Here is a 13,780-nt window from a genome sequence, read left to right as displayed (position 1 = left end):
AGATTTGAACACAGAAAGATAAGCCTTTCTGACTGCAGACCCAACTTTTCCTACAAAAAAAAAAGCAATGTGTTAATCAATATGTATACATAATGTATGTATAATGTCATATATATTATACATTATATAGTGTAATGATGTGTATATTAATTATCCAGTGAAGGAGTGCAGGGTCTGAATTACTTACCTTAGATTGAATCACTAGCTCGGTGATTTTAAGAATTACAAGTTTGCTTGGGATAACATTCCTAAAAGTCTTAGTATCCTTACTGCGAGTGGGAGGCATTGAAACCTATTCCGTTCCCAAATTTTCTCTGAACCCATGGTTGTAAGCATCTGGAATTTAATCTAGCTCCCCTATATCTAGGCTCTTTCCTCTAGCTATTTTCAGGACTCAGATATTCCAGATAAAGAATTGAAAATAGTCAGAATGGAAGGAAAGGAGCCCCTACATGGAAATATCTGCCAACCTACCAATCAATCCAGGATTAAATACCTGCTATATGCTAAGTAATGGAGATATAAGACAAAGAAAGGTCAGGCTCTGCCTTCAAGGAAACTACATTTTAATGGGGATGATGTGTCCTTAAATTAGTACAGACAACTAGGTTTAAAAATGTAATCCAAAACATTAGTGGGCGTGTCAGAAAAAGCTTCTTAGAGGACACATCGAATTGAGTTTTAAAGAAAAACCAAGCATAGGGCAGCTAGAATCAAATTCTAACCTCAATCATCCTTTTCACAGTAATGGAAAAGTCCAGCACTCAAGGGAAGCATGGAAGGAAGGAGGGATCTTGGTACAGAACTATGTACCTATATACCCTATCCTACTGAGGACCCCTTCCTTCTTCAGCATGGTCTCCAACAGTACATTTTCCCTGGGTCAAAAGCTTTGTTCCAGATAGGTTTTTCCTGGTCTCTCTTGCTGCTAGTACCTGCCATCCATTTTTTGTATATTTTTAATGTTTCTAGTTATTTATATTTTATCCTTTCCCATCTCTCACTCCTCCTCCTCCCAGTCCTCTCCTTGAGATCTGGGATCCATGTTTTTGTCTTTCCTTATATGTTCAATGCTTAGCAGTGTGTGACACATTGTGGTCCAGCCATTTCACTCATATCCAAATTTTTATGACCCCATTTGGGCTTTCTTGGCAAAGATATTGAAGTGGTTACCATTCTCTTCTCGGGCTCATTTTACAGATAAGAAAACTTAAGGGTTAAGTGACTTGTTAGTGAGTATCTGAAACCAGATTTGAACTCAGTCCTTCTGACTTCAGACTCAGTACTCTATTCACTTCACCATTTAGCTGCTCTCCCATGGCATAGTAATTTAATAATTATATATATATATATATATATATATATATATATATATATATATATATATATATATATATATACATATACATATATATGTATATATATATATATATATAAATTTAGTATTTAATAAATGTATGTTGGTTGATTGATTGCCCTAGAGAGAATATTGACAGTTTTACTTTCTAGTGTCTTATAAATTCTCTTTTCCTCTGTGGAGGAAACATCGGAGCCCCTTGGCTTCACATCGAGATGAAACAGTGATGCAGAAGCACCTGTTATATTAGGAAGAGAGATTTCAAAGGAAAAATTTTCAAAAGTAAGTATGATCTGACAACCCAAGCCTCTAAAAAAAATAGAGGGCCAGAAGATTGTTTCAAAATAAAATTCTGATATTGTCATCACAAATGACTTATGCAAAGAAAAAAGGGAAAGACTTCAAATCTAAAGAGAGCAGCATGAATCCTGGGATCTCACTAATGAATTCAGCTTTTTAAAGGACAAGAACAAAACCTAGAAGGAGGGACACATAACCAAAGATAAGGACTAAAAAGTAGCCCAGACCTACAGAACAGAGAAGGATGGCAGAAGCTCAGGATGAGTGGAAATTTTAGAAAAAGGTAAAAGAGGGAAAAGAGCTCTTTGAAGCTGTATTTGATGTTAGATGAAGAGAGAAAAAAGATGGGATCACTGGCTAGGTATAGCTCCCCAACTCCTGCTCTGCTTTCCTACCAAGGAGGAAAGCTCTTCAAAGTGAACAAAGCTCTTCAAAGCTGAACAAATATGGATGAGAAGGAGATGGAAGCATCATGGTGTCCCAAAAACACATGAGGAGTGAGAAGACCTGGGTTGACTTCTAGCACTGCCAGTCACTATCTAAGTGATCATGGGCAAGTTAATTTACCTCTTTTATCCTTATTGTCATCATCTCTTCCTCTTTTTCTTCCTCCTCTCCCTCCTCCTCCTCGTCCTTCTTCTTTATAGTTGGGAGTAAGTGACTTGTCCAAGATCACATAGCCAGTAAGTATCTGAGTTTGTTTTGAACAGGTCTAGGGGCTGGTGCTCTATCCACTGTGCCACCCAGTTTTTTTCCTTTATAAGAAAAAAAAGTGGGATTTGGAGTCAATGATCACAATTCTAGAAATTAGCATCACAAGTAAAGAAAGGAGATAGTAGTGAGCTGCCTTAAAGGAGTTCAGTTTTCCAGGCCTAGATGAATGACATCCCAAGGAACTGAAGGAATGTGTGGATTATATCATGGAGCCAAGTCATCAATACTGAGAAATTGTAAAGAACAAGAAATCTTGAAATGGGCAGATTTTTCTGACTTCCAAAAAAGGAGGAAAGCTAGAAACTACAGGCTTGATGTAAAAAATCCAGTATGAATTATTATGCATTTAGTTTATAAGGGCTTAGAACAAGAGTTCTTAAACTTTGTTGTGTCTTGGTGCACAAGTCTGAAAGTCTGGACCCTTTCTCTCAATAATGCTGTTAGGTTTTTTAAAAATTCATCATTGAAGGAATGCTAAATTTCATTTAGAAATTTTAAAAAATTAGAGATATATTTTGCTTCCCTTCTAAGTCCTGAAACCTACCTACCAACTCCTCGTGTATAGATAGATAGATAGATAGATAGATAGATAGATAGATAGATAGATAAATAGATAGATAATCTGTATACAGATTGAGAATGTTTTGCCCACGGGGAGGTAATACAGATTGAGAACAAGGAGAGGGAGAGGAACTGGACCAGTGATTTCACTGGCATAGAGAACTCTCAGGTGAAGAAGCTTCTTCTATCAACGTAGTTTCTCTGCAGCTTAGAGTCTTAGTTAAGCCCAGGGCACTGAGAGATTAAGTGACTTATCCTAGGTCACACAGCTAGTCTGTATGAAGCAAGGTTTGAACCCAGGAGCTCCTGATTCCCAAGCTAGCACTCTTATCTTTTGTCCCACAGTCCCTTTTATGACCAGAGATATTAGATCAAGGGAAGACCACAGTTATAATGGTCATTGGTTTGATTTCAGCAGGGCATTTAATCATCTCCCATGCCATCCTTTCAACAAGATGGAAACATGTAGGGTAGCCTACTGTACATGTGCTCATTGAACTTTGTAACTTACTGTGCTTGATTAATGGATCTATGGCATTCTGGTAGAAGGTTCTAAAGGGGGCAGCATTTTTTTTTTCTGAGACAATTGGGGTTAAGTGGCTGACCCAGGGTCACACAGCCAGGGAGTTTTGTGTCTAAGACCAGATTTGAATTCAGTCTCAGCAGTAGTGGTCATAGGGTGATACTAATAGAATGATATTCAACAGGAATAAATGTGAAGTCCCACATTGTACTCAGAAAATCAATGGTGCAAATACAGGTTGGGAAAATATAGCAGTTTATGTGAAATTTAGTAGCAACTTAGGTGAAAAAGACCTGGAGGTTTTTGTTGTCTGCAAGTTCAATGGGATATGGTTGCCCAAAAAGTTAATTCAGTCTTGGGCTGCATCATTGGAAGAAATAATATCCAAAACCCAGTTAGATGATTGTCTCTGCCAGTCAGATTCCTTCTGAAGTATTGTAAGCAGTTTGGGATGTTAGTTTTGATAGGAGACATTGACAAACTGAAGCACATTGAGAGGCAAGCAGCTAAGATGGTGAGCACATTTATAGACTCTCTTGAGTCACCTGGTCAACCTCTACTAGGACAAGAATTTTCTCTAGAATGCGTTACATAGGAGCAATTAATGGTGCTGGCAGTGTTTTGCTTACAGAAGAGAGAAGAAGTAGGGAGAGAACATGGTAATTCAGTCTTTCAGATCTGTCAGGTAGAGAAATTAGTTTTACTTTTACACTGGAAGGCAGAATTAGGACTGATGAGTGGTTGTTCTAAAAAGGCAAATTTCAACTCGATAGAAGGAAATCTTTTGAATGTGACTCTGAAAATGGAATGGGATACTTTGTAAGGGAGTAATCTTTAGTGGTTAGCACAAGACCATCAAGGATTCTGTCTTGACAAAGTATTTCTCATCTTTTCTGATGCCCAGGTAGTTTGATTTTCTGTGAACTTTCCCTTGTCTCCTACTCAATATGAATATGGAAGGAATATCAATATGATATCAATGATATCAATATCAATATGAAAGGAAATAATTTGTAGAGCTTGCCATGCATATTCACACAAGAAAGAAAATAGTTTAATTCCCCATATTCCCTTGACAAACTTCTTGTGTTCCCCAGAGATGTGTGTACTTTAGGTTGTGAACTCCCCAGGGACTCTAGATACTCCTCTATCTGATGGGAGGTTCACATACATGAGCTCTGCTGAGGTTTTAGTGTTACTGATATCTTAGGGTTCTCTGAAAAGACAAAGGGGTTACATTAATCAGTAAAAATCTATTGATTACCTCAATTAGATTCATGTTTTTTGAGATTTCCTAGAAAAGATGAAAGAATTTCCTCTCTTTGAGGTTACTACTGAAAGCCATGTTTTGGGAGCCTTACTCTGCTTGGACCTCAGGCCAAAGAGAGAGGGCAGAGTTGGGGAAGTGGCTGTCAGAGGGAAGCTTAATGCTGCTTCTTCCCCCACGCCATTTGGATGAACTTCAGGGTCTTCCTTTTCCCCAACTTCCCAATTTGGACTAACTCATGCTGCCCAATAGTGATGCTTATTTGCACCTTAGCTAACATCTCACTTTTTCTTCCTCCCTTTCCTTGCCTTTTCCTCTTCTCCATCTCCTGTTCTTGCCCTTTGCCGATAATTCTCTGGGGTTCTGGGAATGGATTTCTCTCGTCCCACCTACTTTCTCCTCTCTCCTCTCTCCTCAGTAGGCTGCACTCTTTTCCTGGTCTTTCAGCTCTTCTAACTTTCTCTCCATATAATGCACTGACACTACCTCACACAGTCCAGGAATTTCCTTCTCTAGATTTCCCTCCAACCCATTTCTTTTTAAGACTGTTTTCTCATAGATGCCTAGAGGTTTTTTTTTTTTTCTTTTGGCTGGAAGTATAGATACTGGCCCTCAGCTCCAATTGACCCCTGTTTTTGTTGTTGTTGTTGTTGTTATTGTTCCAGGTCAATAGACCATCTAAAGAGCTGAGTGGATCAAATGAGACCTCAAGCCCAGTCTCAGAAAAACCTTCCGCTTCCAGAACCTCCATTCCTGTATTGACTTCCTTTGGGACAAGGAATTCCTCCATCTCCTTCTAAAGCCCTCCCATTTCCTCCCCTCTTCCTCCTTCTACTTACCTCTCACCATATTTCCTTCATTTCCCCACTCCCAACATACTTTCTTCCAGAATCTCAACAGGATTTGCCACAGTTGCACCCATCTTCTAGCTGCCCTACCTTCACCTGTGGTGTTTTTGATTTTTTTTTTTTAAATAATCCACTTTTAATGACTTTTTTTAAAAACCAAAACAAAAAAAAAATGAAAATCAAACACACCACTCACCCTTTTCTGTCCCAGAATGGTCTTCTCTTGAACTACATCCTCTCCCTATTTTGATCCTTTCTTTCTTTCTTTCTTTCTTTCTTTCTTTCTTTCTTTCTTTCTTTCTTTCTTTCTTTCTTTCTTTCTTTCTTTCTTTCTTTCTTTCTTTCTTTCTTTCTTTCTTCTCTCTCTCTCTCTCTCTCTTTCTTTCTTTCTTTCTTTCTTTCTTTCTTTCTTTCTTTCTTTCTTTCTTTCTTTTTCTCTCTTTCTTTCTTTCTCTTTTTCTTTCTTCCTTCCTTCCTTCCTCCCTTCCCTTCCCTTCCCTTCCCTTCCCTTCCCTTCCCTTCCCTCCCCTTCCCTTCCCTCCCTCCCTCCCTCCCTCCCTCCCTCCCTCCCTCCCTCCCTCCCTTCCTTCCTTCCTTCCTTCCTTCCTTCCTTCCTTCCTTCCTTCCTTCCTTCCTTCCTTCCTTCCTTCCTTCCTTCCTTCCTTCCTTCCTTCCTTCCTTCCTTCCTTCCTTCCTTCTTTCCTTCTTTCCTTTCTTTCTTTCTTTCGCAAGGCAGTTGGGGTTAAGTGACTTGCCCAGAGTCACACAGCTAGTAAATATTAAGTATCTGAGGCCAATTTGAACTCAGGTTCTCCTGACTCCAGGGCCAGTGTGCTATCCACTGTGCCATCTAGCTGTCCCCTCTCCCTGTTTTCTATCCCAATTTTATCATCCCCATTCTTCTCATCCATCCTCTCCTCCCTTCTCTCTCACACCTTCCCCCTTTCCTTTTTCCTGATTCCCTTCTGGCTTCCTGATACTGCTCCAAATGAACTTCTATCCATGTCTGGAATTTCCAAGCCATGAGGACTTGGAGCTGTGAAAGTAACCCCTCTCCCACTCTGATACCTTCGTGGGAGAAGAACTGGACATTGGACCCAACTCTAATGAGGAGACTTAGAGATGGGGGGACAAAAGAAACTCCCTGGAAACACCTTCTGACTGTCTGACCTCTGGACATGACTGTTAATCTGTCGCTGCTGCTATCCTGGTTCTCTCCTCCTGGAAGAGGCATTGGAAGCCAAGCTGAATGGACAGGAAATGGAACCTCCAGTTTCAGGGGCTGCAGGGAGGCCTTCTTGTCTATGTCTTCAAGGGAGAGGACATGAGGTCTGCCCTTTACTGGCAATAAGGATCTATCCACAGAGTCCAGAGCTAGGGTTAAGGGACTGTTTTGGATTCTGTGAGTTTGTGGACAGGGACAGTCCAGTGTTGAGGGGACTCTGCCCTGGGGGTGAGGAACCCCAGGAAGAGACTTTGCTTTAGTTTATTAATTTAGCACTTTAAATGTCATTAATTTATTTAAAAGGAGGGGGAAAGGCAGCAGGGAATAGGTGGCTTTGGGAATCTGATGTGGTACTGGGGTGGTTGCCATATGGTGTGGGAATCTGTGATAAGGCACTGAGGGACAGAGAAAAAGGAGCGGGTAAGGAAGCTTATCTGATTCTCCCCTCCCCCATTAGAAATATAGGAATTTTCAGGGAAGTCATGAAGTGGTGGAGAAACAGGCTTAGGTTTAGAGTCCCTGGACATAAATCCCCACTTGGGTTATGGTGGCCACAAAGGGAACTGGCCAGCTAGCCAGGGCTCAGGCCTTACCTAGGAGCCTGCACTGGCCCAGGGCCCATTCTGAGATATCCTGAAGACTGTTAAGTGGATCTTGTACTGGAAGGAATCTAGTACTGTCCCAGGTCCAGGATGGTGGGGCTAGATGACTGAATGAAAGCTGAGGGAATGGACCTAGAATAGAAAAGAAGGTCCCTTCCCACTGTCTTCCCCAGCATCTGGAGCACAACTGGTACAACAGTGCCAGCACCAAAAAGTGCATGAGAGAAGGTTGTGTACTCAGCTCAGCCAGGAACAGGGTCTCCTGAGAGTATAAGCACAGACAAAGAGTGAGGGGGGGCAAGGGGCTATACTTTGAAGTTTTTGGTTTTTTGTTGGTTGTTTTTTTTGTTTTTTTTTTTTTTTGTTGTTGTTTTTTGGTTGGTTGGTTGGCTGGTTGGTTGGTTCTTGTTTTCAAAATTGGGATCAATTTGTATGAAGGTGTGTGAAGTTTTTTGAAGAATAATATAGAAGAGGAAAAACTCACAAAAACTGAACCCTCCTGAACTCCCCCCCTCCACAAAAAAAAAATATAAAGGAAAAAAGGGGAACCTCATAAATGATGCAATTACTTTTAATTGCAGGCAACTCTTTACATTTAAGTGAAGTGTCTTAACATTTTATATTGTTTTAAAAATATATTTACATATTATATATATATAATATACGTAATATAAATATATATAAATATTTAAAAAATGGGAAAAAAATGAAACCTTAGCACTCTCCCTGGCCACTGTTTGGCGGGGGAGGGGGCCGGAAGGCCAGGGTCGGGGAGGCAGGTTTGTCTAACTTCTGGTTTGGTTCAATTTGGCTGTACAGAGACATCCCTCTCCCTCCCCCCACCTCAGCCTAGGGGAGTGGATCTGCTCCCACCCCTGCAAGCTGCTCTCCTAACCTTGACCCTTCCTCCTCAAGGAGCTCAGTGCCCTCCCTCCACAGACTGGACCCTTCTTGCCCTTTGGGGATCATCCCCCTCTCCCTCACCTGCCCCTTCTCCCAGCCTGTGCTCCTCCTGTCCCTCTCCCTTGGAGGCCAAGTGTGTTGCTCATTGTCACTGTCTTGAGTGTAATGTCCCTTTGTGGCCTGTGTGAAGCCAAGGGGCAAGGGGACAGATGAATCACTAGAAAGATACCCTTGCTCTCCTCCCCAGCACTTCTGCTGGCTGAAAGGAGAGTCAAGGGGGGATCGAAGAACCTTCTTTCCCTTTCTTGCACCTCTGTGTGTATGGAGGGGAAGGAAGGAGTCCATGGTCCTGTGGGTATGCATGTGTCCATCTCCATGCTTGAACACGCACCAGGTGCCCTTGTGCATATGCTTGTCCCATTACTCTTGCCTCTTGCCCAAAGCCTTCACCAGGGGAAGGTAATGGACCAATCCCCATGCCCTTTCTGGCCCCCAGATAAAGACCACCTTCTCTGCCCCCCTGCCAAATTTTGTTTTCTGTCAAACCCACCCGCAGCACGCTCCCACTCTGCCCTTCTAGCCTTGCTTGCTGCATGCGCCCCACTGCTCGCACTCGTCTGTTGTCCGTCCATGTGTGCTTGACAAAAAGAAATCTAAGAAGTCTGGGAGGGCCCTCCTCCCCCTTTTCCCCTGCTGTGCCGTGGCTCTCGCATGGGCATTTTCTTTTCCTTTTCCTTCCCCCAGTAGGCTGCTTCCACAGGAGCCACACCCCAAGGGTCCCAAGTGGGGTCTCCTAGGGCTGGGGCAGCTCTGTGCTTCCCCTTTCCCTCCCCATGGGGCTCGTGTTGGTGTAGCAATGACTGGCTGCTTTGGATATTCTGTGATCTCTGTCAGTGTAACTTGACAATTTCTAAATGGAAAAGGGTTGCTGTATTCTCTCTGTCTCTGTCTTTCTCTCTCTCTCCCTCCCTCTTTTTTAATGTCCTTCCTCATCTTTCCTTTTTGGTTTTTCTAGCCAAGTGTTTGGGGCTTTAATAAAACTTGTTTCTTTTTCCTCTCCTGGATCTCCTCTCTGGACTGCTGTCTGGTTATTTTATCTTTCTACCTTCCTTGGGGCACAGGAAAGTATTAAGACTATCCTGAATTCCCAGCCCTTTGTAATGATCCTGGATTTCACTGCTGTTACCTAATGTAATCACACAAGGTGCAAGGAAGGAGTCATAAGAACAAATTTCTAAATTGCCTCATTCCTCAAAAGTTAGCCTGAGAGAATTGATTTGGCTCCATTTCCAGGAATGGTGCTGTCTGAAGTCCCTCCTAGAATTTGCATCATATTCTGTCTCTAGGTATGGGCTCCCAGGACTCCCTGATGGCTCCGGACTACTTGGCTACTGCCAAAGCCCTCTGGGGTCTTGTGTTAGTTTTGGCCCCCAGGGGAAAGAATGCTTCTCTCTTCAGCTTTTGGCTGTCCAGGGTTCTGAAACAATCCAGTTTTGAGTTCCTGGAATTCCAATCTTTCCCTGACCCTTAGTTCAAGGTATTTTTGTCAGCCTTTTGTTAAGGATGCTTCTAGTCTCCAATGATGGTTTCTTAAAGTTTACTTCAAAGCTGGTGTCCCAGCTTAGGTTTTCAACTAGCTACCATGATGAGTGCCATCTTTATTACAAAACTTATTTCCTGGCTCTATCAATAACACACTCTTACTTTTCATATTTCAACAGTCCCTACTCCCTGTTGGACTATAAACTAAGTTCTTGCCTTCACCTGGCATCCTTCCCCCAGTAAAAGGAGACTCTATGACCAGGATAGGGGTTACTCAGGGAAGCCCACAGGCTGGAGAAATCTTTCCTTCAGCACTCAATCTCTTAGGTAAAATATAGTCTTATGTGTCAGCAAAAATTAACAGTTCTCCCTTGGTGTGATGCTTCTCTGTACATTTCTACTCTGACTTCTGCCAGACTGCTGGCAGGATGATGTCTAAGTCTCTAGCAGCTCCCCCTGTCCTCTTGCAGATGTCCAGAAATGGCCATGGGGCCTGTTTCTTTTGTATGGGTGGAAAGGTCTTTGTTTTACAGACTGGCTCAGTTCAATGGCTTCTAATCTAGTTTAGGACAAGACTCCTATGACTTTTTTTCTCATGTTCTAAAGCCAGTTCAGACACTTTCCCACTCCATATGTATCCTTGGAAATTGGGAAGATTCTAAGAAGCTATTTCCCGGCTCTCAATCCATCTACCCTCATGATTACTTTGAAGACATCATTGAATGGAAAATTCTCACCAGATTTCTCCTTGCAAGCCTGTATATTTGTCCAAATCTACTCTGGACACCTCCGGTGACTAAATATTACTAGTTTAAAATGATAAGCCTCTCTAGCTTATCCCTGATGCTTCCCTTTGTAATGGTGTGCTTCTCAAAGAGGCTTTCCTGGAGACCCTTGTAGTTTCTAGTCCTTGGAGCTAACCCAAATCCTGGGGGTGACAACCTTACTTTAAGTAAAAGACTTTAAATTCTGTCCACTGGGATAGATGGAGCACTTTTCAGGTAGGGAAGGAAACTGAAGAAATCATGGCTTATCCAAAGTCCTATAACTAGGAAACAGAGAGGCAGAAATTGATCCTTTGATTCCCAAGGCTGCTTGTTACCTTATCCATGAAGAAAGACCTTGTTTACTATCCCTCTCTCAAAAATTTCCACCTCTTTATGACTTCTTGCTAATCAAATCTTTTAATAAATCAACTCTCCCTGATAATCTTCAGAGCACCATTTTTTCCTTCATTTTCAACTCAATCTGAAACTAAAGTGGAAGCTACTCTGTCATGCTATAATATCCTTTCCAAGATGCTGATAAGTCCCATGACTTCTCTCCCCTTCCCTGCTCCTCATTCCATTGCCTATTTTGCTGGGAAGTTAGCCAAAAATCCAGCGGGATGCCTGGATGCCCCCTTAATGTTCAGTTTGTGTCCAGACAACTAGTGACATTGCAATGTATCTTATTAACCCTTGTTTCTTATATCTGTAAATCCTTCCATCACAGAAGGGTTGGTATTCCTAGAAAACCCCTCTTCCATTCCAGAGCCACAATTTCATTTTGATTGCTGAGATGGATTTTTTAAAAACTCATATTTTATTGATGTATTTTATTTTTACATCACCTACATTTCTTCCTTTATTCTTTTCCCATCTCACAGAGAGTAATTTCAAGGAAAATTTTCAAACAAAAAAAAAAAGCACAAGGGGAAAATCAATATAAACAAATCAATATACAACAAAGATTTTTTGAAACTATAAAGATCAAGATGAACAAAACTAACGTACATTAAAAAAAAATCTAGCAATACCTGTAATAGCCCACAACTTTGGACATCATTCCCCTTCCCTGAAGGCTTGGAGAGAGGTATTTTCTCAGATGAGTTAACTTTCTGATTTCAAAATTCAGATCTCTGTATACTTTCGTGGATATTGCCTATTTTCTCTGCTTGGTAGCTCAAGACAGTACCCCATTTCCAGTATAATGAAAACCAGATTTCATAGTAGACATCTTAGTCTTTAGCTTCTCTCCATTTTGCCCAATGAGACAGGCTTACTTGAGGCTTATATCTAAATGATTCTCTCTCAATCCTGCCACTAGGTGTATCAATTCACAGGCAATTGCTGTTTCATCATACTTGGCTTTAACAGGCCTTCCTGGGCATTCTACCAGTCTTTATTTAAGTCCCATTGGTTGTCCTGGGAATGTAGAGCTGGGATGGTAACTGCCATCCCGCCCCCAGGAAGTATTTTACAACTCCTCTATACTGACCAAGGTGAAGGAAACCCCTAAAGGATTGGAGTTTTTCCAAAGGAATTTTTACTCCTAAGAAATTAGGAGAAATTAAAAATTTTCCAACAGAGTGGAAAGACATAAAAATAGAGAAATTCTGTGGAGTTTAATCCAAACTTAAATGTAACTCCAGATGGATTTGTCTGGCATAGCATGCAGACAGCTTTCATTAGAGGGAGTGTGAATGTTCTGGGATTTTTCCTATTCTTCCATAACATCATCAAGGTATATCATTACACACTCGTCTCTACCTCTGCAAAACATCCTGACTCTTAATTTGCCTCTAGACTCCCCTAGTCTAGGTTTTTTTATCTTTTGATATCAATAAGGAAAAAAAAAAAGAACCCTTAGTTTTCTTCTTGAGTAAGTTCTTCACTCCTGATCTTCACCCCAATTGCTGACAAATAAGCAAATATCCTGTTATAAGGGGATATCTCATAAGAGAAGCTGCAGGCTCAGGACTTAGAAAATGAATGAATTTAAAGAATGAATGATTTCACCAAAGAGTTAGCAAGCCCAAATCTTAGAGAATTAATGAATGGGTGGCTGAGAATGGAAAAAAATAAAACTTAGTAAGTTTTTACTATGTGCAAAGCATGGTGATAAGTACTGGGGATACAAAAAGAAAACAACACAGTCCTCCTTTCCTAGCCCAAAGCCACATATTCCAGATTACAAGTGTACATTTCCTGTGATTTCCTCAAAAGGGAAAAGGGAAGATGGATCAACATGTCTCAGGAATATGGATATTTGAAAGTTCACATAGCAAAATTAACAACCCTGAGTGAGCAATCTCAGGCTTGTTTAGCTATTTTCTAGCTAAAGTTATCCCTTACCAATGACTTATTCCCTATACCTGGAACTGCAACTGCATCATTTTGTAAGTTGACCTTCCCTAAACTGAGAGTGACATTTGTCAAATCCAAAATACCCTCTGCACCTACCACCAATTTGGGAGTGGCTCTCTTTAGTAATTTGGATTCAGTTTATTTTTCCCTCCTACAATCTTAAAATCTTTCAGCTAATCGGGATGGCTTCTTAAACTGCCAGTAGTTTTAGAACCTAAGGATTTCTTAGAATAATGTTTTTTAAAAGCATAAAATAAAACACATAGGATCACAAAGGAAACCCATTAATACTGAAATAAAATGATATTTTGTTTAAAAACATGTGTAAAGACTTGTGACTTCCACAGAAGCAGATCTCAACCCCCTCATGGGCTTAAAGTAGGAGTTGTGCCCAAAAAGTTAAAAATAAAAATTAAAAAAAAAAACCAACTCATATATGGAGGAACTAATTTGTACTCAAGACCAGTGGGTGCAAATTGTACTACATGACAGAGACTACACAAGCAATAGGTCAATCAGTAACTTAAGCTTTTCCAACTTGGAAGGACTTATTTGGGTTTGAATTCCACAAACAGCCTTCAAGAATTCAGGGTCACTTCCATGCTACTGAGAGGTAATAGAAGCATCCATTCACTTATTTCTGTAGCAAGAGATCACACTTTTACCCTCAGTCCAAACAAGAACAAAAGTATACTCAACATTCAATTAACACCAAAGTGCACTTAAGACTTAAAGAACCATACCTTAGAACTGGCAGGGTGGCTATTATTGATGCAATTAATGGTCCTTACATTTACAACTCTTTGCTTA

At 40.9% G+C, this 13,780-nt stretch overlaps 1 protein-coding gene across 7 annotated transcripts in view; it reads left to right on the top strand.

The window, feature by feature from the left end:
- SRCIN1 (SRC kinase signaling inhibitor 1) overlaps positions 1 to 5,532 on the top strand; it is a 92,039-nt gene extending 86,507 nt beyond the window's left edge. For all 7 annotated transcript variants that reach the window (XM_074261330.1, XM_074261331.1, XM_074261328.1 and 4 more), the window contains one exon: positions 5,388 to 5,532. In XM_074261330.1, coding sequence (XP_074117431.1) covers positions 5,388 to 5,522 — 135 coding nt within the window. In that variant the 3' untranslated portion in view covers positions 5,523 to 5,532. The remainder of the gene's footprint in view (positions 1 to 5,387) is intronic.
- The last annotated feature ends 8,248 nt before the right edge of the window (positions 5,533 to 13,780 follow it).

The sequence above is a fragment of the Sminthopsis crassicaudata genome, chromosome 4 (assembly GCF_048593235.1).
Source record: "Sminthopsis crassicaudata isolate SCR6 chromosome 4, ASM4859323v1, whole genome shotgun sequence".
NCBI lineage: Eukaryota > Metazoa > Chordata > Mammalia > Dasyuromorphia > Dasyuridae > Sminthopsis > Sminthopsis crassicaudata.
Note: the sequence above shows the minus strand (reverse complement) of the source record. Positions and strands in the feature narration are given on the sequence as shown.